This window comes from Calidris pugnax, unplaced genomic scaffold (assembly GCF_001431845.1).
Source record: "Calidris pugnax isolate Ruff unplaced genomic scaffold, ASM143184v1 scaffold188, whole genome shotgun sequence".
Taxonomy (NCBI): domain Eukaryota; kingdom Metazoa; phylum Chordata; class Aves; order Charadriiformes; family Scolopacidae; genus Calidris; species Calidris pugnax.
Window position 1 is genome coordinate 352,041 of NW_015091257.1, and position 22,859 is coordinate 374,899.

The 22,859-nt window shown below is 42.5% G+C and overlaps 1 protein-coding gene across 1 annotated transcript in view; it reads left to right on the forward strand.

Moving 5' to 3' along the window:
• AFF3 (AF4/FMR2 family member 3) overlaps positions 1–22,859 on the forward strand; it is a 296,657-nt gene that overhangs the window by 183,086 nt on the left and 90,712 nt on the right. Inside the window, exon 9 of the mRNA XM_014960165.1 lies at positions 12,936–12,987. Coding sequence (XP_014815651.1) covers positions 12,936–12,987 — 52 coding nt within the window. The remainder of the gene's footprint in view (positions 1–12,935; positions 12,988–22,859) is intronic.

Consider the following 22,859-nt stretch of genomic DNA (forward strand, 5'->3'; position numbering starts at 1 on the left):
ACATCAAATAATAACAACTTAAATGATACTTAATGCCATTTTTTCAAAGGTGGAGGCTGTAGGTAGATGTTGTAGGAGACTATGTAGAATTCAGTTCCTGGGAACTCATTATCAGATGTGTTAGAAAATTATAAATTTCAAACATGCAAACCAACCAGTTGTATAATGGAGCAGATTTGAGCAAGTGGTCTTCATTCTAATCCGATTTTGAAAAAAACCAACAAACCAAACCAAACCAACCAACCAACCAACCAAAAAAAAAAACTCAAAACCCCCAAACCTTGAATTTCAATCATGTAACAATCTGAGAATCCGTTTCCTGCCCACTTGGTTCATACCAACACTTCCTTACAACGCTGCTGTGGTGTAGAAGTTTGCTCCTACATATGGCAGTCTGACAGCTGACGACAGAAAAAAATATTTCACAGAAAGCTTCAATTAACAGCCAATAATTTGGAAAATATGAAAGAAGCCAGTATGTTTTGTGGATGCAGATGAAACTCAAACCAAGGCTAGTTTTGCAAAGTGAATTAAATTAACTTCTGAATCAGTGTGAGTAATTGATATTTTGTTTGATACAATAAAAAATATGAGTCAACTGAAAAAAAAGAAATAATTGTGTTCATTTTCTCAACAAAATGAAAAAAATACTTTCAGGGCTCATCATTTCATTTAACTTACCTTACTCCGGAAAGTGCCTGGGCAGCTTTATTACAGCACTAGATACAAGAATATTTCAAAATTAGGTTTTTGAAAAAAGAAAATTAAAGTATAGCAGTTCAGAAATGTTGAAATTAGTCATTTGACATAGAAATTAAACTTTTTTAGTTATTTAGGGAAGACCATTTCTCAAATCTAGCAATTGCCAAGCATTTTGGCCAGTCCTCACATTACTCTTGATGGCTGAACTATTTGTCAGAAAATTCCCCTTAGCTCTAAATCCCTCACACAAGACTCTAGTTAGAACCTTGTCCACGCTCAAGCCTTTGTGAAAAATGATTGTCGACATTTTTCTCAAGATGACTCAACACTTCCCAAGATTTAAGACAGCAGAAAGCATTATCAGACATCATGTAGACTTCCAGATTATTATTTTTTACAAGGTGCTTGCAGTAGTTAGCAGCTGGGTGGTAGAATTTGGCAATCAGAATACAATTGTGTCTAATTCATTTTTATACACTACTCCTATTAGTTAAAAAAGGATATTTCTTTGGAAGTGACATTACAGCCCTGACATATGATTTTTCAATATGACTTTTTCTCAGAAACTGCCAGCATGGTACTGCCAGCATGCCAAGCTGGTGTCCAGCAGAAAATTTAAGAGCAGTGATAAAATGAAAGGGAAAAATAGAAGCCCTTCTTGCAAACAGGGGTTTGTAATAGACATTCTGACACGATATGAATGATGAGGGATGGAAAATTCATAATGGTGTGTGGAAGTGCAACACACACTCTGTGTGTAGAAGACTGACCTATAACTCATAAGATAGTGTGTGTCAAGTGAGTTATGAGAGTTGTTCCCTGGTGTATATTTAAAAAGAGACATTAGAAAGGAGATATAGTGTGGTTTACTGTTTGAGAGCTAACTTCATAATTTTGTCTGAAAAGTGTTTTTAAAGAAAAAAATACATGCTTTTTTTTTTTTTTTTTTAATAACATATGTATTGCAGTCCAGGTGGTGTATTTCTGCACAGCACATGCAGGGTCTGAGTGCTAGGAGTAAAGCTGGTCCCCTCTCTGAAGGAACAACCCTCAATTGATTATTTCTGCTGTTGCGATGTCCAAAGGAGATTATTTCTAAGGAAGAGGAATTTCCCATTTTGACTCCTAGAAGGGGTTATCTCAAAGTGAAACAAGCAGGCCTGAAGTGCCATCAGACCCCAGGGCAGCCCAAAGCTCTGTTCCAGGAAGCCCACAGACAACCTGAGTGCACACCCCCACCAGAGTGGCAAGATGCAATTTGGATTAATGGGATCCCATGTGAGCATCCATCCCTTCAGCACAGCTGAAGCAAAGGGGTTGTCTGGTCACCCCTCCCCGTGTTTTTCTCCACCAGCCCCTGCCTCCAGCCCCCCTGCCCCCTCCAATGCTTGTGCCCTGAGCCCTGGCACCTCCTGAGCAGCCCCTTCTCGTCTCCTGAGAAGTTTGTTAGCACGTCAAGTTTAGTAAAAATATTGGGAAAGCCCTGGCCATGGAGGTAGCCCCTTTGGGAGCAGCGCTACCCCTTTCTCTGAGCCAGGCACACAGGGTGCAGGTCTCTGTAATGAGCAGCCATCCATTCACCCTGGGGGGGCAAAATGTTGCCTGGCGTTTTTTTGTCTGAGAGCTTTGGTTTCCTTTTTGTAGTCTGCCTCATAAGGAAAAAAATGTGTTTTTCCTATGCCTGGCTTGGCTGCAAATGAAAGGCATTGAGAAATCTGCTCATGGGAGAGGTTTAAGCCTGTTCCTGCAGAAATTTGAGGGCTGGAAATTTTGACAAAAATCACAGCAGCCCCTACATATTTAATGCACAGAAGTCTCTACAGCCCACTCCTCAGCACCAAGCAATGGCATATCAATCTGGCCATACATGAGCTTCCAGGTCTTTCTGCCCCTTCTGGTTTTGTTTTTTTTTTTCCCTCTTGTCACAGACTGAATTAATTATTTGACAATATATTCTGACATTGTATTATTTCAACAATAGCAGAATGTAATGATATGTAATTAGGAGCCAGAATATAATAGTGATATGAAGATGATTTTAGCAGTGAGATTTTTTTTTTTTTTTTTAATTAAAATTTCATTACTGCAAAAGTGACGTGCTATTGCCCTTTCCAGTGTGTGAGCAAGAGTGCCCATGAGTGAAAGGGATGACCCCTGGGAATGGGTAGCGTGGTTTGCCACCCCTTGTGCCCTGGTCAGGGATTCTCCCGAGTTGCTGCTCTTCCCTACCATGAGAACCTACGAGGGCACAATATATTTTAAAGTCTCTATAAAGTGTTGATTTTACAGTGAAACCCCTTCCACTTCTGCAGGGGAGGGGATTTGGTTTCATTTTGGGGGAGCGTCTGTGAAGCATCTGGGGTTCTGAGGAGTCTGTTGCACCACGGACCCTATATTTTATCCTCACAGCCCATATCTTTAAATGAATTGGTATGCTGACTTTCACGGTAGCCAACTGGGTTCTTCTCTGTTTATTTGCTTGTTTTAATCATTTTATCTCCAACTAGTCAAATAAACCTGTAAATTCAGTGTGTGTGCTATGGAACCTCGTCCAAAACTATACTGTCTCCTTTTTGACAGGGCTGACAGAGAGTATAATCACTTGTATTGTCCAGAGTACTGTTTACATAAAGGAGCAATAAATACCTGTTGAAATTTTTACTGGAGGCCTCCCAGATGGATGGTTCATTTATTATTACAGACAGGGTTTCATTTACTTAGTTATTAAAAGAAGCAGGCCGCTACAGCCCATTTATAACTATATTAAAACTAAATGAAGCTATAAGTATTGCAGACGGGATTGAGTAAAATGCATATAGTGGCTTTCCAGGAAATGGCTAGGAAAAGTATTTAAAAGGAAATGCTGAAAACTTTGGGGGTCCTGGTGTGTCTTTCACAGCCGTGCTTCTGCTGGCTGGAGCTCAGGAGGTTATGGAGGAGGTATAGTTCCCATATGTTCCTGTCCCGCTGCTCAGTGACATATATATAGTCTGCAATAGCCTCTCTGTCTGTCAGGCTCAGGCCATTGGGAGAAACAGAATTGGCCTGTTCCTCCCCTCCTCTGGCCTTTATTGACATGGAAACCTCCAGCTAGGGATATAGAATAACCATTTTCTTTATGCCTGGGTCAGAATATCGTTGAATATCAACTCCAGCTACAGGAAGGGAGGGAGCTGCTCTGTCGGCACCCATCTGTAAAGCAAAGGCAGATTCCTCAGGTGGATACCAGAGGTCTTCGTTTTGGTGGTATCACCAGAGGTCCAGCATAGCCAGCCATTAAATTAAAATAAAAGTTGTGGATGGTCTTTGCGGCACTTTTCTAGCACTGAGGACATTTCAGCAGACGTACTCACTCCTGCTTTGATAAATCAGTCGCTGGATGGGAAGGACATGGTTGCCTGGGAACTGGATCATGATTTTATTACGTCCAAGCTCAACAAATAAAGGCCAGTCCCAACAAGGAAATGCTGGTATCCCAAAGTGGAAGAAGTTGCTGACCAGAAATTGATGGAGTGGAAAAGCCTAGAAATGAGGAAGTTTGCATTTTTTGTAAGCAGAGCTTGTTAGGTTAGCAAAAGACTGCATTTCCACGATCTAGGGAAAACCCAGTTTTGCTGAAAGATAGCTCAGCTTCAGTGGTGAAGTAAAAGCAGCAATTAGAAATGAAAAAACAATCTGTGCAATAGAGATGAAATATAAAATATGTGTAACATGAAAGAGAACAATCAATCTAAAAGAGAAATCATAAAATACTGAAAATTGATAAAAGGAGTGGAGGATACCAGAGGAAAGTTCAAAGACAATGAGAATAAGGGTTTTCTTGAAGTATATGAAGAACAACAACAATAAAAAAATCTAGCAATAGCCCCTTATTAGCTGGAAATATTAAAGCTGTTAATAATTCTAGAGTCAATAAATATTTTTTTATATGAGGAAAAGCAGGGTGCCTAATAGACAAGCAGGAAGCTGAACAGTGTCGAGTGAGAATAAATTATTTAAAATCAGTTATAGATAGAAGTATGTGTAAACGTCAGATCTTCCATGCTGCTTTGTAGCCATGAAGGCCACTGGCCAATAAAATCTGAGGATCATTTGTGATGTACCTTGAAATGAGGCATAAACCCCAGGAGACAGCTAATGGTGTGAAATGTGTCAAAAGGCCATGGAAGGAAGTTTTAAGGAACAGTTCACCTGGTACCTCCTGCTGCACACAAAGTTTGAGGATAGCCCAAACAGGGTTCCTTTAATTCTGAGGAACTGAAGGATAACAGCATAATTATTTGTGTTCAATATTTTACTTTCAAGGAAAGAAATGTAAGTTCTTATCAACCACAGCTGATTTCATTCTGCGAGGAGCTGGCAACTGGGACGTGGTAAGAAATTACATGCACCAATGGTAGAACTTTGTGGAAGGTGACAGAGAAAGGAACAGTGAGGATGGAGCAGGCTGTCAAAGAGTCTGAATAATTTAATAATTCCACCTCACTTAAACAAAGGAGGCTTGAAAGAAACCAACCACATGAAGTTGTATATTCCAGAACAAGGAAGTCCTCCTGACTCCGTTTTTAAGTGAGGACTCTACCCTGGGAAGCTGCAGGTCTGAGAACACTTGAGAGATGGAGGTGAGCAGGCGGCTGGGAGTGAGTGCCAGCAGGATGCCCCAGCACGGAGAGACAGCACCAACCCCTGGTTTGTGGGGCAGGACCCAGGGTCCTTCACAGGGTCACGGAGCTGCCACTTTCCCCATCACTTGGGTGACACAAGACACTTTTTGTTTCAGGACGGCGGTACCTGAGCAAAGTTTGAGACCCTCTAGCCTAAACGATCTCATTTCCTTCCTTCCAGCGAGAGAGGAATAAACACCACTGGCAGCCCCAGGTCTGAACGTTGCTAAATGAATGGTCAGCATTATAGAGATGACTGTAGTCATCTGCAGGAGAGCACAAGGATAAAAATGTGTGGGATGGTGATTCCAGCACGAGGACAGATGCTCATAAGGCTGGAGATCAGGCAGAAAGAGGCTATTTGTAAGGAAGTAATCACCAAAGGACAAAATCAGATGCTGCACCTTCAGTGGGGAGACTTGGCAGTGGCAGTTCTGTCTCAGACACATTAAATTCCCCAAGGTTTCTGCCACGATGGCTGACACGCAAGGCAGTAGCACAGTTCATGCACTCTTATTTCATTTCACATTTGAAATTAATATTTTGTAGATGGCAGCATCAGCAATTGCTAGGAAATCAGAGGCAGAGAGTTAGTAAATAACTGCTAATCACACCCAGAGAGCTTGGAGGGAACAGGGGCAGGGAGGCAGGAAATGGATTGGAAAATTGCGAGCAGCGCATTCAAAACTTTTATTCCTCGAATGTGTTTCCTCCTGTCACACAGAGCATGATTAGCTATGAAACTCTGCTAAGTCCTCAGAGTGATTGGGCTACTTAGGCTGGTGCTTAGGTGTGAGCTGCTGGTACATCGCTCATCACTTTTCCCTCTCTCTGAGTATTCCTGCATTTTTAGGTGGCTTCCTTGCTCAGGGAATGGCCTCACATGGGTTCATTTATCTGCTTTTCTAAAGAATTTCTCCCGTTTTTAAGGAGGTAGTCTGGGTCCTTCTGCCCAAACTCCATTCTCAAGGAAGCGCTGTGGACTGAGGGGCACTTGCCACCCTACCGAGGAGTCAGAAAATTCAGAATATGATTTCAACTGCGTTTGTTCTCCCTTTCTTAAAAGGGGGAGAGCATCACCCGGGCAAACGCAGTCACTCGCTGGGGCAGCTGCTGTGGAGGAAGCCTTATTTCAGCTTCTGCTCATAGGAGAGAGTAATGGCTGTGTCGCTGGGAGAGGGCTGCCTTGCATTTCTAATGAGACCGTCAGCGTAATGGGGATTTAGCAGAGCATTTAGCCGGTTTAAATGGTTTTGGAGAGCGGTGCAGGCCAGCCTAGATGGATTCAAGCCAAGGACAGAAAACTTTTCCTTCAGAGCATCTATTTTTTATTGGAATTGCTAATTCTATTTCTATAGACTGAGTCCGTTTTTCAGGCATTTAAATTCTACACTCTGGAATTAAATCTCACATTGATATATATGCTTCATTCCAGCATTAAGTACATTAATATTTCACCAGCCTGATTTTACTGGCTTTCTTCCTCTGTTTTTAATTAGATTTGACAGTATTCTATATAATTGTGTTTTCCTACATGTTTCTGTGTAGTAGAACTTGCACAAACTGTTTGTTGAGGAGTTTTTACAACTTAAACATCATATATTCAGAGTGAATTTTAGATGCTGCAAGCAGTGCTTGCAGAGGTCTTACAAGCCTGCTGAATGCTCTATTACGGCATTTATAAAATATCCTCTTGATCTAGCTGTTTACCTCAATCCATAAGCTTTTGACTTTATTTCGTATAAAACACGAATAAATACTGCACTTTTCAGATACTATAAATGCATGAGCTTTTTTAAAGTGAAACATTTGCATCAGTTATAGCACTAAAGTGAAAAATAATTTCAGCACTCAAGATCTAATTAATTAAAAATTACTACTGTATGAAAACAGATACTTCTCTATTTAGGATTTGTAAACAAAGCTATTTGAAATACCTATTTTGGCTGTAGGTAAGTAGCAAATCTATCTGGCCATCTGTTACGTGCAAGGTAACCAAGGTAATAGCAACAGTATTATTTCCCTGCCCCTGGTTTTTTTTTTCCTTTTTTCCTTTTTTTTTCTTTTTTTTTTTTTTTAAGGAAGGAAACATGTTCATCTGTTTCTTATGAATTCTCCTTACATTTGTCTTATTGGAGCTTAAGTTACATACGTGAGCACTCATAGCTGAAATAATCCCAGTAACATAAGGGCACAGTCTAGATAGGAATGGTAGATTCCCACCTGGCATTCTCTCTCATTTTGCCAGGAGCAAGAGTTAAAGGTCTTGCACAGTGTTGTGCCTCCAGGAAGGTTTTGCTTGGTTTTGCTACAACATGAAGCAATATTTTTCTTCTCCTACATCAGCGCGTCACTTGTGACTTTAAACATCTGGAGCCAGTCTGAGAGCCTTCTAGCATACTGCTACTTACAATAAAATCTGTTTTCTTCCTGGGTTTCTGGTAATATCAAAGCTAATGTCCAGTTCTTGAAAGGTCACTACGCATTTATGTGAAAGCAAATAAAATGTCAATATTGTGCATTAAAAAAATAAGATAATTTTCCAAAACAATCCCACTCAGATGAAACATTGTGGTGTGAGCACTTAGTTATCTGATTTTCATATTTCATCACAACTCTTTGCTTTGTGGGGTTCCTCTTCAGCTAAAATCAAAGTATTTTTCCACTGCTGAAGTTCCTTTCCTACATAATGAGCGGAAATCATAAAAGTCCATAATAAACACAGTATTCTGACTGAGATGCTGCCTAGCATCAAAATGGAACAATATCCTTGATCAGATTAACACATTCATGAGATCTTTCACAAATTGCAAAGATGGTGACTTCTGAATGTATTTAAATGACAATTGCAATATACGTACATCTGTGCTCAGGGCTTGCAAACCATTGGCAGAGGGATACAAGGAGGGGTTTGCCCCTCATTTTCATAACCTCTCTTGAGAATCTTCAGGGCCTCTTCTCTTGCCTTTGATTTATGTGCCAAAAGGAGATCTTTCTTAATCACAAAACAAAACCACAGAGGCATTTTTTGAGAGTTTTACAGCTCAATAAGTAATTTGCAGGGGGGAAAGAAAGAATTAATTAGGCTGTAATGTATCAGAGGTTGAAGTAACTCTTTCATGTCCACCAGCAGATGTGAAGGATAACTCCTGGGTGGGTCTGTGTCTTCACCCTGGAAGAAAACAGATAGCCTCCTAAGTAGGGCTACACTGGAAGGGTCTCAGACTGGCTCCAGATGTTAAAAGTTGCAACTCATTTCCAAAATGGCTGTTGAAGACCACCTCCCCCAGACAATGCACCATCAACATCTTCTTCCCCAGCAGCTCCTTCTCATCTAGCTCTTTTAAACTGAAAAGTCTCTGACTTGGCCCCTGGCTCTACCCTCACACTTGAAACTTGATGTTTTACTTCCCAGAGGAGAAAGTAGATGACTTCCTGCTATACCCTGGAGTCTGGCTGGGGCTGAAGATAATTCTTGCTTGGGCCTTGACTTTTTAGCAACAACAAATCAGGAAAAAAGACAGAGAAAACAGTGAAACTCCATCTCGACTTAATCATTCCCTTTGAGCAAGGTGTTTCCCAGGCAGCCCTTGATGACCTCCCATCTCAAACCCCAAGTACTTTTGACCAGGAGCATCTCCTGGCCCTTCAGCATGCTGGGATGAGCTGGAGTCCTGCAAGGTCCCTCTGCAGTGCCCTATACGGTCACCCCCCCCAGCAGTCTACTGCACCAACACAGTGAGCGGCCCCCAGATGAAAGAGGTCAGGCTTTCCAATAAGCCGTGTAGGAGAATGGAGCACACAAACACACTGGTATTGCCAGATGTTGGATATTGATGCCCTCCACTTTCTGTCTCTTTTCCATTACCTGTAAGTAGCCCTTAGCCCCCCTCCTTTCCCACAGTAACTGAGTGGCCCAGCCCCCCAGGCTGAAACCCCTTAATTGGTTACTGAAGAAAGAAACCAGCTGGCTTGTTGAGGCCTGTCTCAATATCCCAAACTCATCCTCATTTCCTTTCATTACATCTTTACCTGTCACGTTCTTTGCAGAGAAAGGAACAAATGGATCAATTAGGGTGCAGTGAGCACTCCTGCCCAGGCCTCCCGCCCCTCACTGCCTCCATGAACTCATGGAGATTTCACTAAAAACGTGTAATTTGGTTCTGCAAAGTAACTTCCTGACCATACCCGCTCTTTTCAAGTGCAGGAGTCCTAAGTGGTGGTGTGTGTTTTTCAGAGCTGCTTCAAGTACCACTTCATTTTTCTAGCTTTTGTTTACAAAATTATATATACTTATCTTTTTACATCAAAACCAAACCCATTTTGGAAAATCTCTGAGCCCATGGACAATATCACTTACTGGCCTGGATTTTGCATATTCTGGAAAAGGTGTTATTGATAATAGCTATAGATAGGCTGTGTTGAAAAGGCTGTGTTTGCACATAAGCTTGTATGTGTTTGTCTGTCCGTCCTTGTACTAGTTTGCCAGAAAACGTAAAGAAGTTCCATCCTGCGCAGGGGTTGATTTAAACATGGTCTGAAGTGCTTTGCTAACATAGAGTGTGCCAAAGCTCATTCTGTGCTGAGTCTGTGCCAAAGTGCTATTCAGATAAATTGCAAATTAACATTATGCCTCTTGTGAGGTTAAAGTATTTTTCTTCTTTTCTCTGCTCCCTCTCTTCCATTGGGGTCTGCTGGCCCAGTTACGGACTTTTTCTTTTAACCATCATCATTATCATGATGGAGGTGAGCTGTCGAGGAGGAGTGTTCCTCAAAAGCATCCACACTCAAAATTGATCAACTTCCCTAAGATGCTTAATGCAAACTGGAGTCCCTCAAACACAAATACCTCATCCTCACCCAGGGTGTGTGTCAGTCTGGGCTTTGAGAGCTTGCTTCTTGTCCAAAGAGCCTCCCTCTCCAGGACTGCTGGTGAGTGAAGCTGAAGTTGATGGTGACTGTGTGTCCAAGCAGGACACCCTGCTGTCTGTAGCTTTGTCAATCAGGCTGAGAGCCTCACCTGACAGTGAATGCAGTCTGGGAACCAGTGAAGAGTTTTTTTAGGCACGGAGGTTACACCTGCGTGACTCCTGCCTTTACAAGGTAGAGCTCTACATTGGCAAGCTGTCTTAACCTGATACCTGTCACAAAAGCCTTGTGACAAATACATGGATGGGGCAGGCCAGATCCCACTCTAGGGAAAAAAAGCAAGCAAGCAAGCAAGCATTTTATGATGACCTGTTTTTTCCTAATCCCCAGCGTTAGGAGATTGTTTGTACGCTGACGGTAGTTCCAAAAGGGGCCGCGAGCCCCAGGCAGGCAGTGCTTTTCTTGGAGAGCAGCGCTTCTGAAATGAGAAACAGACAGGGAAAATAAAGACGGGCTAAAACGTACAGGCAAGGAGAGGTTGATGGGCCAGTGCTGTGGTTTCGTCTTCCTTTTGTGTCGATGCCTCATTCTTGCACTCCTGGTGCCTCACCTCAGCTCCACTCACACCTCCACACAACCTGAAGGCCTTGAAGCATCATAGCTGCTTCTAATCACAGATTCATGATACACTTTTTTTTTTTCTTTTTTAATGTTGATACAAAAATCCGGTACACTAATAAATACACAGAGCTGCCTAGAACATTTCATTATACACTTTCGATTTTCCCACTTCCATTTAAATTGCTAAATCTTAAACAGTGTACTTAAGTACCACCTCACTAGCAGAAATTCACACACTCATGCTCGAGAGAGAGCAGGCAGTCACACCCTGGGTGCTCTGCTTTTCACACAATAAGCACGTCTCTCTCTGGCTAAATCACTATCAGTGCAGATTTTGTCACATTTAATTACATAGTGCCCAATCCCAGATTTGAGCTTTCTATTTTCAAGCACTATTTTCTCAGGGATTCCCTAAACAAATCTAATTTTTAAAAAAAAAAAAAATGAGCAATTATAAGATTGTTTGGATCCCTATAGGTGGTGGAATCCAAAGCCAATGTGGATCTTGCAATGTTTACAGGAAGCTTTGCCTCCCTGGCATATTTTAGCTCCTAGGAGCTATATTCTGTGTCATTCTTACTAGTCCCATTTGCCCACTTCTCAGCAGGGCTTATTAGCTTGGCTGGTGGCTGCATCATGGCCACCAGAGTTTTTGCTTACTTGGGAGATGGAAGAGCAAGCTTTCCAGATAGAATACGGGTGAGTTTTACTGTGAGATTGTCAAGTCCCTCTAACTCAATGGGTGTCCTATATATTTGAGGTGTCTGCCATGAGATTTTGCTGAATTTTTGGTACGTTGGGTTTAGGGAGGAAAAGTCTTGGCACAAGTAGATGGAAATGTGGGAAAAATCAGGACAAGAGTCTTCAAGAGACGAACTAGTGGGAGTTTCTGCTCTGACCCCCGAGTCTGTTCTTGTACACCCACGTTCCCCGAAAGGTGCCGCGGGGAAATAGGGAAGCCGCTGTGACAGCAGCAACAGGCAGGGCCTGTAGGTGTAGCGAGATGCTGAGGAGAGGGTGGTTAGGCTCTGTGCTCTTTTAAGACACGGCACACCATGTCGCCCGTGTAAGAATCACGCTTTTCAGGCACGCTCTTGGAAGATCTAGGCACAAGTACAAGGAGGTGGTTTGAAATTACTACATATGTCTTCTTGATATATTTACACTCCGGGGACCACCCACGTCACAGGATGTGTTAGAATTGCTCACCAAGCTTTCTTCTGGAGCTGAGACGAAATTACAGATTCCCTTTTCCCAGAACGCAAGAAAAATTAGCAACTTTCTGAATTATTATTATTATTATTACAGAGGCGTTTTTTAAAAATAGGTCCCATTCTTCAAGACCTTTCAAGCACCGGGGGAAATCTTTGCACCTCTTCAACCCTTTTAACTGCTGGTTACTTAACCCCAGCTTGTAAAAAAAGTGCATGATGGTAAAAACAAACTACTCTTCTTCGTGAGCCAGTTTAAGCAAGTTGAGGAAAGGATATGGGAAGGAAGGATGAAATCCCCATTAGAAAAGATGCATTATTTTCTATGTTTATATGACAGTGAAATCCTTGTGGATAGTCTTGTGCATGGAGACAATATATTTTAGTTTTAATTGTTTCAGTCAATGTCAATTTTACATCAAACACGCAATAAAGTAAAAATGGCCTTTGGGAAACATCACTGAATCTTATTTTGTGCTGCAGTACTGCCAGTGTAAATATCTACTTCTTTTTTGTAAGCTCAAAGCCAACTGGAGCAAAATTTTCCTTTCTGAGAGACTACTGACCTGTCAGCATCAAAAATATTATTTTTAGCATATAAAAATTGTTTGTCAGTGATTGTAATAACAAGAATCTTTGCAAAATCCATTATTACTCTAGTAAACATTTTCCCTTAGGCAGTAAGAGTAGGAAATGAATTAAGAAGTTAGTTGATAGCAACTGGATAAGAAAAAACATCTACAGAGTTACTGGGATAAAATATATTTTCTTTCTATTTAAAGTATTAAATGTTTGCAGTAGCTCAGGGAAAACATCAGATCTAAAGCATTTTGGTAATTTATAATTTATTCTACTGCTTGCTTTCCAGAATGCTAGAAGATGACCTCAAGTTAAGCAGCGACGAGGAAGAGAATGACCAGGTAAGAACCCGACAACTAACATGTCACTTGTAGCATGTTTCATGTCAAGATTGAACTACTGCAAATATTTTGCTAATGCCTTTTCAAAACATACATAAAGGTTATCAAAATACATGGCAGTCCTGTAACTGGAGTAACAGATGTTGCTGCTTGGAGCCAGCCCGCGTGTGCTAACTGCTGGATTGGTGGGGAATGGTCTGCAGCGCTCTTGATTTATTACCTTGATGAGACCCAGAAGGTTTTTGTATCAGTCTCCTTCTGATTTGATTTTGTTTTGTTTTAAAGAGCGGCCAAGGAGGGGAGAAACAGGAATTCTGGATTAAGGGTTCAGGCCAAGCCTTGCAATCATGAGCTGGCCCCAGGGATTAGCTGCTGGGCTGCTTAAGTCTTACCTGCCTAGAGCCTTGCCAGCATCCCCCCAGCCCTCGCCTCTCCTCTGAACGTTTTTGGTCCTGTCTCTGACTGGCCCATGTGTGCTGAGAAAGCTAAGGACAGCTGAGAGAAAGCCTTGGCTGTGTGTTTGGTTCACTCTGTAACACAGCAATTAGGGTACTTGCCTGGGTTTTAACGACCCCAAACTACCTGCCTGGGAGCAGATACGTCAGCCAAAGTTTTCTGGGTGTTGGAACGCTGGGCTTTATTGGCAGGGGGGAGGTGTCTATGAATTTTTCTTTGCTGTGTTTTGTCTAAATAATTAAGTATCCACTAGAATAGGGCTAGATCTTGACTTTCGCATGGCCAGCCAAGTGTCTCATTGCCAGGTGGTGATATGCCACGCTCTCTCCTCAGCATACTAGCATGGGTGATTTGGTTGGGGATGAGAGGGCAAAAGCCACTTCCCTTTCTTCCACTAAAATGTATGTCCTGTGCCTTCAGCAGAACATATGAGGGAAGTACTGCCCCTGGTTCCATCTCCCATATGGATCCACACCTGGATATAACATGGGTTTCAAATGTGATTATTTTAGTCAAGGGTATCTGGAGCTATCTAGACTTTTGAAATTCTTAGAGAAATAGTTCTAAGTATGTAGAAGCTCGTGAAGCTCTTCCAGGCTTTTCTTTAACTCCTGTTATTAGAAGTCTCTATTTTACAATATATTCCAAACATTCCTTTTAATATTTATACTAAACCATTATTTCATCTGTTTTGAGCAAAGCTTCTTGGTGTTAAAAAGATTCAGCACATAGATTCAATTATTTACATATTTATACAATTTCTTTTTGTTTAATGTATTTCATCCCGAAACACTTCACGTTTAATTACTCTTCCTGCTTGTCTAGATAGATAGTTTAAAATACAGGGCATAGACAGCATAGGGCAAAGTAAAGTGAGGGACAGAAGGGATGTCTGAAGAATAACAATAGCACATCAAGGTGCTTGCAGCGAGGGGCTGGGTGGGAGGGGAGGGGAGAGCCAGCAGTGTGGAGAGATGGCTTGTCCTTCGGATGGGAAGAGAAGTGGGATCCTGCGGAATGGGTATCAGTATGGAACAAGCCGGTAAGGCCTGAGCCCTGAAAATTCTGTTTTGCTTCATAATGAGCAAAAAAAGACATGTGAAAGTGTGTATCATGCAGGAAATGAAAGGACATTAGTAGATTTAGGCAGAGGAGGGATAGTGGAAAAGTACTGCTGTTCCAGCATGCACACACAGTACCTTCAGTTTAGAGCTGCCACTTACAACTATTAATATCTTTCATGCGCTTGGATTGCTCTGTATTATGTGTGCTACGCAAGGTCTTCGCTCAGTAACCAGAGCTTTAAGGTACAGTTGATACAGCCTGGTTTTTTCGCCTCAGTGCTTGAAAAAGCTCTGCAAAGCCAAGGCAGAGTTTGCCACCCGCGTAGGAAAGAGCAGAGCTGAGATCCCATTACTCACTTCTAATCATCACGGGCTCCAGCGTGAGCAACCTTTGGCAATTACTTTGTGACTTGGTCCCCTTTCCTCGTCACGTTTTTTTCTAACTTGACTGTACAGATAAAAACCTCCTGGAGGCACAGGCTGGCTCCTGCTACATGAAATGCTTTGCAGAACCTCAGCTGAGACCTGCAGGTTTGCTTAATGAACAATCCTAAATAACTGTGCCTGCTGGATAAACAAAACACTACGTTTCCATCTACCTAGCAGGAAATAGGCCCAAAAAAGAATAACACAGACCCCCTCTGCCAGTAAGCGCACAGATTACAACATGGATCTGTGTCTAAATGTCAGTGGGAGAACCCGTTTCTTTTTACTTCCTAATTCTGAGGCTCTTTAATCTCAGATCTCCCCCTGAGCTCGGGAACAGGAAAGAAAGAAATCAAAGATGAAGGGATAGGAACCAGTACGTGAGTGATTCCCAGATATCCCTTGTGTAATAAAATAACCTTTGAGCAATCAGACTCATTTTAGTCCAATTTCTCAGAGAGATAAAGATGAGTGGTACAAGAACAGGGAAGCTTTTCATTTTGCTAGCTTCTAAACAGAGAAGTTTAGGGAAAAGACTTGGAAAACTTTGGAGGAGATTCTGTGTTTGCGCCTGAAATCGCCAAGCAGCGAACGGAAAGTTTCTGAAGGGGTGCAAAAGAGGGGACAGGTGCTCCTGCACTCCCAGGGATGGCATTTGGAGGGCTGTGAGTGACCCAGGAAATGTGAGCCATGGGTGAGGGAGGCCAAACGCAAGACAGAGGCATGAGATTAAGAGCTTCGGGACCCACAGTGGGCAAGGCATTCCCAGCCCTTCCCTCCGCGATAGCAATTAAGGTAGCGAGACTCACAGACCCAGGAGAGGCAAAAGAGGCTGGGTTTGAGCTGAGTGTGTGTGCGCCCACAGTAATTACATTATCCACACATATTAGTCTCTTAATTTTAATTACATAAATGTATTTTTCCTCTTTAATGAGCATAGTTTATCCATTTAAACTGATCATTTTAATTTTACAGGCAGTGATCATAGGATCTAATATGCAGAGGGAAAATTTCCTGTTGGCATATTTTACATCACACAGATTGAAGAAAATATACTTTTTAATCCCCAATCAATATCTGAAGAGCATGCAATTAACAGATACCAAGGTAGTTAACATAAATCTGCAAGTTAAAGAGCCAATTCATTTTGATTTATAACACATAGAGTAATAATTTCATCATCATCTCTCCCAGAAAGCATCTGAAGCTTTGTAGCATGAAGATGTCAAAATTGTACTTAAGATTGTTCGGAGTACTGAATTGTAGTGGTTATTGCCTTTTGGTTCCTTGAAGTGTGGCATAGCACATGAAACGGTCCCCATTATAATACCCTGCTCTTCTCCGTAGAGGTCACTGGATAACTTAAATCAGTCTTGGGTGAAATATTAAAAGGAGATTGTCAATTGTAAAATGAACAATTCTTTCCCCCCCCTACTTGTCCTTTTACAATATGAAAATTCTGTAATAGAAAGTAGTTCCTTTAAGGGGAAAAAGATCCCTGGCATCATTTGTGCAATTCATGTCAATCAATAGCCAAATAAATTAACTGACTGGTACGCATACATGGAATAATAATCTAACATATTTTTGCAACCCAAGCCTGCTTCCTTGTATGCATTTTTTCTACACGGGATCAGGTTGGTTGCCGCTGAAGTTTTGTGGCTGTGAAAATTTATTACCCACAGAGTCAATCTGCATTCTGGCTGCCAAGTCTGAATAAATAGAGTCATTGTGCTTGTCTGGAATATGTAACCAAAGTTCATCCAGTCAGCTTGACTTTCACATCCCATGGGATTCATAAAAGCCAACACCCTGGTATGTGCTCTTGATTCCTGCCAAAATTTTGTAAAATTGTATAAACAGAAGTTGAAGAAGCAATCAGAACACACTCCCAGGGACAGGGCTCCGCACTCCAGCCCCTGCTGTATCTCGAAAGGAAAGACCCAAATTTAGTACTTGTTTTTTAAAAATCGCATGAGTATCCCCCTGTGGCAGCAGGTAAATGCGGGTGCTGAAGACACCCTCTGCGCACCGTGCACAGGAAGGCACCGAGCAACGCTCTCAGGTTCATTAATTTTGCTCGTGAGCTCCGAGGGAAGGCAGCGTTTGCCCGCAAGTGGCTGCCCTCCTTAAGAAGGGACGGGGACAGGCTGGCCCTGCAGGGTCTGAGCGGTGTGAGCAGAACTGGCCCCTCCGCAGGCAAGCCAAGACAAACAGAAAGCCCTGTCGCTTCACAGGAGACCTCAGGCGAAGAGGAGCCTTGAGCAAGTTCACCAGGAACAGCTTCAGCACGGTAAAATTAAAGTCTCGGCAGCCTGGTATAGCTTGCCACTCACAGCCCTACAGGGTGACAGCAGCCCACCCACCCCCGTGCCCTCCCAGGGGTCTGTCCTCTGCCCACAGCAGCCTGGGGACAGTCCACCAACTGCTGGCCCCAGGAGACCTGTCCATGCTCCAGTATCACCCTGGCCATGGCTGAGCCGGAAAGCTTGAGGCTAATTTGAGTTGTACCCACAGCTCCGGTGGGGACATACGGCCTATGTTTCCCCATCTTCATGTACGCATTGAGGGATGCCAGGGCTCAGTGCTGGAAATGCATCTTTCTGGCAGGATTGTCTGCAGCACAGGAATTTAGGACCAGCCAAATCCGTCTTGTCATTGCAACAGGACAAAAGTCCATCTATGAGGCTAATGGCAATTGGTGTGGCCATGTCTCTACATAAGCATCATTAGGAAATGCTTTCTTTTTTTGTCATAAAATCATGTTTCGTTTCTTCAACCATACCCAGAAACAAGATAGAATGCATTTAAATACAATCTTTTTAATAACCTTTAAGACTTTTCTCTCTCACTTCTTCATGCGGACTGACAATCAACAAAAAGATACAAATTTTCCTGAAATGAACACACATGCATACACCTTCTTTCAGAAGGAATAATTTTTAGTAGAGTCTCTATAAGCACTACTTCTGCATATGAAACATAATATTCCAGCTAATTTGAAACATTTTGTAATTAATTTTTAAACAAATTGAAAATTGGGCAAAGTGACTACAAGCTTTCTTTCCATAAGACCTGCTCTGTTAGGACAGCGCTTTCTGAAGTCAAAGATCAGCCGAGCAGAGCGCAGAGTCAGGTACATCTAGAGAGAAAAGTTAAATTGGGCAAATTATAACATGCCACTGCATAGCCCTCTTCATCATTGGAACTATTTTTAGGCAGCGCTAATTGTGTTCACGTATGCCATGTCCAAATATTTTAACCACATTAAGTCATTTTAGCGTTGTGCTCCCTTTCACTCACCTCTTCATCACCGCAATACTTAATGCTTGATCAGAAGGGAAAATTAGTGGAAAGGGAGATGAGAACACTCAGCCCTGGGAAAAAAAAAAACAACCACAGAGCCTGCACCATTGCTGCAAATTTCTCTCTCAAAATTTCTCTCTCAAAAAGTATCCTGATAAACTTGGGTGAAAAAAAAATAAATCTTTCTGATTAGAAGTTTCTCTAGTCCACTGTGCAGAGGAAATTTAGTTCATGAAGTCTGGCCACGTGTGAGTCTGCAACCAACACTGCACGGAGATAAGGAAAAGTGGAAAAATTAACTTTTGGGTTAAGGAATGGCTGTAACCTTAGGTGGTTTTGTACTTAATCCAAATGCTCTGCTCAGCCCTCTGTCACTATAACATGAGTGCGTTTTTAGACTGGAGGAATAGCCACTGTAACAGCCTTTCTGAGCTCGGGTAAGTCCATTATTTCCTGTGTATTAGAGAAGCAATCCTTTTGGTATCCAACTTAACAAAAATCAAGAGTAAGATTTAAGCCAGCTGAGCCAAGCCTTTTTTTTTTTTTTTTTTTTAAACTGTAATTCGCTTTTCAGTCGTCACAGATAGTGTGTCTGTTCTGGCAAAAGCCCGCTTAGCCCAACCTTTTTTTTTTTTTTTTTGTGGTTTGCCAGCTCTGATTTTAAAATCCCTGTGACATCTAAATTTGCACTTTCACAAGGCATGACAAGAAGACCAAGATTGCCTCACTGAAGCTGTCAGATGAAACAAAGTAAGAGCTCAGTCTTGTCCTGCCAAACTTGGCTCACATCACTGCCTATCTTACAAAATCAGATTCAATGTCTGTCATGCACTGGCAGGCAGGATCAAGCTCTAAATTTGAATGCCACCACCATGAATGACAGTGAAAAAGGTTAGAGATCGGCTTGGCTCTTGGACATGTACAAAATTTGGGGACATTCAAACACGATACTCTGATCTCCGTGCTCCTCAGTAGCAAACCTCTAAAAATAAACTGGAAAATAAACTTCAAATACAAGGGCATCTTCCTTGGCTCTTCACGTGGATGCTGTGGCTAAGCTAAGTTTTAGCTCTAGCAAATCTCCAAAGCCTGCCCTTTTCCACTGGTATCACCTTTTCTCAAGTTTAACAATTTCTCTCTGTATCTACTGTAACTTCTTTAATCCCATCTACTTGAAATCTTTGGTTAGTTATTTTTCCCCCTGCGAGCTGGAATTACTGTATGAACATCTGCTTTGACTGGTGTGGGAACGTATCCCGATGCAATCAATTGGGCAGTGCCAGCTGATTTGGGGCGTAAAGATGGATTAGGTCCCACATCTCCAGCCTGGCTTTCCCTTCTCCCTGTCTCTCCTGAGCCCATCAGCCCAGGCATCGCTCCTCCTGCTGCGGAGAGCCCTCGCAGAAGCCAGCCACCGTGCCCGAGCCTTGGCCCCGCTCAAGCGTGGCCACAAAGCGTCTGTTTGCCTTCAGGCAAATTCACTCCAGCCTGCCCATAAGAGAACGGTTAAATAACCAGCAGTCACAAATAATTTAGAGCGCAAATTAGTGTTGTTGGTAATATTGCAGCTATTAAAAGCTGTAAGAGGCAAAGATACACCACTTGTATCTCTCTCACACGCGCGTGCACACACACAGAGACACAGATCCCAGCCTCTCCAGGAGCTGCCTGTTGCTCTCTGCAAGGCAGAAGGTCAAGCTCCCTTTGCTCCCCTTGGCCATTCAGCTCGGGCTGGGGTGGTGTCAGCACCAGGAGCTGTGTGGAGGAGATGTGGCGCACAGAGATGGGTGGCAGCAGAAACAGAGAAAGAGGCAGCTGAGAGTACGTCAGAAAACAAAAGGAACATGAAAAGGGAAAGGGATTAAGGGGATAAAAAAGAAATTGATGAAGAAAAGAAATTAGGAGGAAAAGGACATTATAAGGGGAGTAGCATCTATATTACAACAGGATAAGAAATAAGGAAAAAGAGCCAGCAGCCAATCCATCAAAACTAGCATTTAAGAAAAAAGGACTGGGGAACCATTGCTACAATTTCTCCTGCACCTAGGATGAAATCTCTCTCCTCTGAAGTCAGCGGGTGTCTAGCCTCTGATTTCAATCAACCTAGGATGTTATCCCCTGTCTTCTTTTTTATTTCCTAGCACAATCCAAGCAGATACTTGGATAGTAGCAAATGTATCATAGTCAATTGACATAGCACCTCCCTGGGCAGAGTTACCACTATTTGGGGAATTTAGGCTTGTATTTCCCCTATTTTCACATATATGGGCTTTTGGAAAAATTCTACTTTAATTTCTGAGCTTTCAGACTTCCCAATAAATCTTGTAAAGCCTGTGGCACAACACTGACAATTTTTGCCTGCAATATCCAAAATATAAGAGAGGAAGTTTCCCAAGGTGAATGCTGCTTTGCTTTCAATGACTGGGACCTTCCTTCAGTGTCATTGGAAATTAACCATCTCATTAATGTAAAGTATGAAGGACTTGAAGGACTTTCCTTCTGCTCGTCTCCACTGGAAAAGGTTAAGCTCGTGTGCATTGAAACCCTGAATGGTTGCTGGGGCCAGACTGCAGGAGAAATCTGAACAGATGCAGGACAGAAGACTCAACATTTACAGATATATAAAATTCTCTGTATAGTTAATACCCATGCTGATTATACAGTAATTTGGAGATCCAAATCACTTAACAAGTATTAACTACTTAATACAATGCCCCTGAGAAGTATTTAGGTAGAGCTAAGCAAGAATTATTATCTCTGTGGAATTGACAGGGAGACTGAGATGTGGCTTGTTTGAAGCCACATGGCAAGTCAGCTGCAAAGCCAGGATTAGCGCTTGGGTCTTTCACTCCCAGGTGCCATGTTCAAGTCACTAGACTGTGCTGCCCCTGAAGATTAATAGGGATTAATGGGCAAAGCAGAGGAGAAAGAACAATGTATGCCAGAAATATAATAATAAAACTGAATGAATGCTGAGGTGTTGAAAGGCCTGGAGGAGAAATCATGAAATCCAGGAAGAGCTTTATAGTTTCTTAAAAGATGTGGCTCCGATGATAACCAACTCCAAGAGGGGAAGGAAGGAGACCCTTTTAAGTCTTACAGCCTGTAAATCTTAAATAGATATCAACCGGACAGTGAAAATCACATTCACACATTTATATTGCAAATTTACGGAGAAACACTCAAGCTGCAGTTTACAAGTGATTTTAAATCCCTCAGAAATCCACACTGGAAAGCAATCCTCAAACAAAGCCCTGAGGAACGGCGAGGAGTACGGAATAATGCAGTGAGAGAAGGCACATTAGGAATCACTTGCGATAAATTGCCTGACCTGAGCTCCTCGGGCAACTTCTTGTTCTCACGGGCATTTAAGCAGGGCGAGCCTATAGGCGTGAGGAGGTTTCAGTACCTCTGGTTTGAGCCCTGATGAGAGCATCATTGCAAGACTGTGCAGCTCTGCACTTTTCAAGAAGAACACCGAAAACTGCAGAAGGTTTCAAGACAAGGGAGAAGGATGCCTAACCCATTTGGAAAACATGCCTTGGAGTGACAGATACCCACGCAATGCACTGGGCTTGTCTGAAGCAGGGCTGGTGGCTGGCTTCTTCACAGCCTGTGAACATCTGCCCAGGGAGCAGAGCTGTGAGGCTGGAAGGCAGCTCCATCTCACAGGCAAAGGTATAACTTCCAGCACGAGAAGGTCCCTCGTTGGGACCTTCTCATGGTGGAGTTGGGCTAAGAGTTGGACTAAACTCACAGCTTAACACAGAAGGTGAAAACCCATGCCTGTGGTTGGACTGAGGTGGGCTCACCGTAAGAGGATTATCCAGAAGTTTTGTTCTAGGTCCACAGCAGCTGATCTGAAGCAGAAAAAAGCTCTGGAAAGTCCTGTGGGCCAAGTTACGGCATGCAGTCAGGTTGTGCCCTTCACAATATTTTCTTCCTGGCTTCATTAGTTTAGGAATAAAGTACATTTAAGCTAAAAACAAACAAAACCTTAGGAAATTAAAACAGAATCAACATGGAAAGCATATGAAAAGTGCAACGTGAAAGAAAACAGATAGAGAGGTATTTGTTCTGGTCTGGTTCCCAAATGGCAGTATATAGTAATGACATCTTTCCTTAACCCTGGCTTGGAAAAAGTGCATCTACAGCTCACTGACTGCAGTCCAATACGGGGTGACATCCAGCAGCCTGAGTGGTTGCTAGTATGGGAGATGCTCACTTAGAGCGTAAATGGCTCACTGCACAGTTCCAGGACAACACCTACCACAGGAGGAAGACAAATAAGATGCTCTGGAAGCAATGCCATTTACTCATGCATGGGTAGTAGGTATTTTCACACTGTCACCGAGGAAATGGTTCAAATTCTCACCTTGTGTACACCTGCTCCATCTCAGTGAAGTCTCTGGTATAAGTGGTGTAACTCCATATAATTGCTGTATCTGAGCTCTCTCGTGATAACAGCGATTAATCCACAGGACAGGAAAAATGGAACACAAAATGTCTGAATCTGCCAATGGACAATTTATTGGCTTTTATTTGCCAAAAATTTGCCATGGCTGAGGTATAGGAAAATGTATCCGCAGTCAGCCTGCAGTCTCTGCCTCCAAGACACTC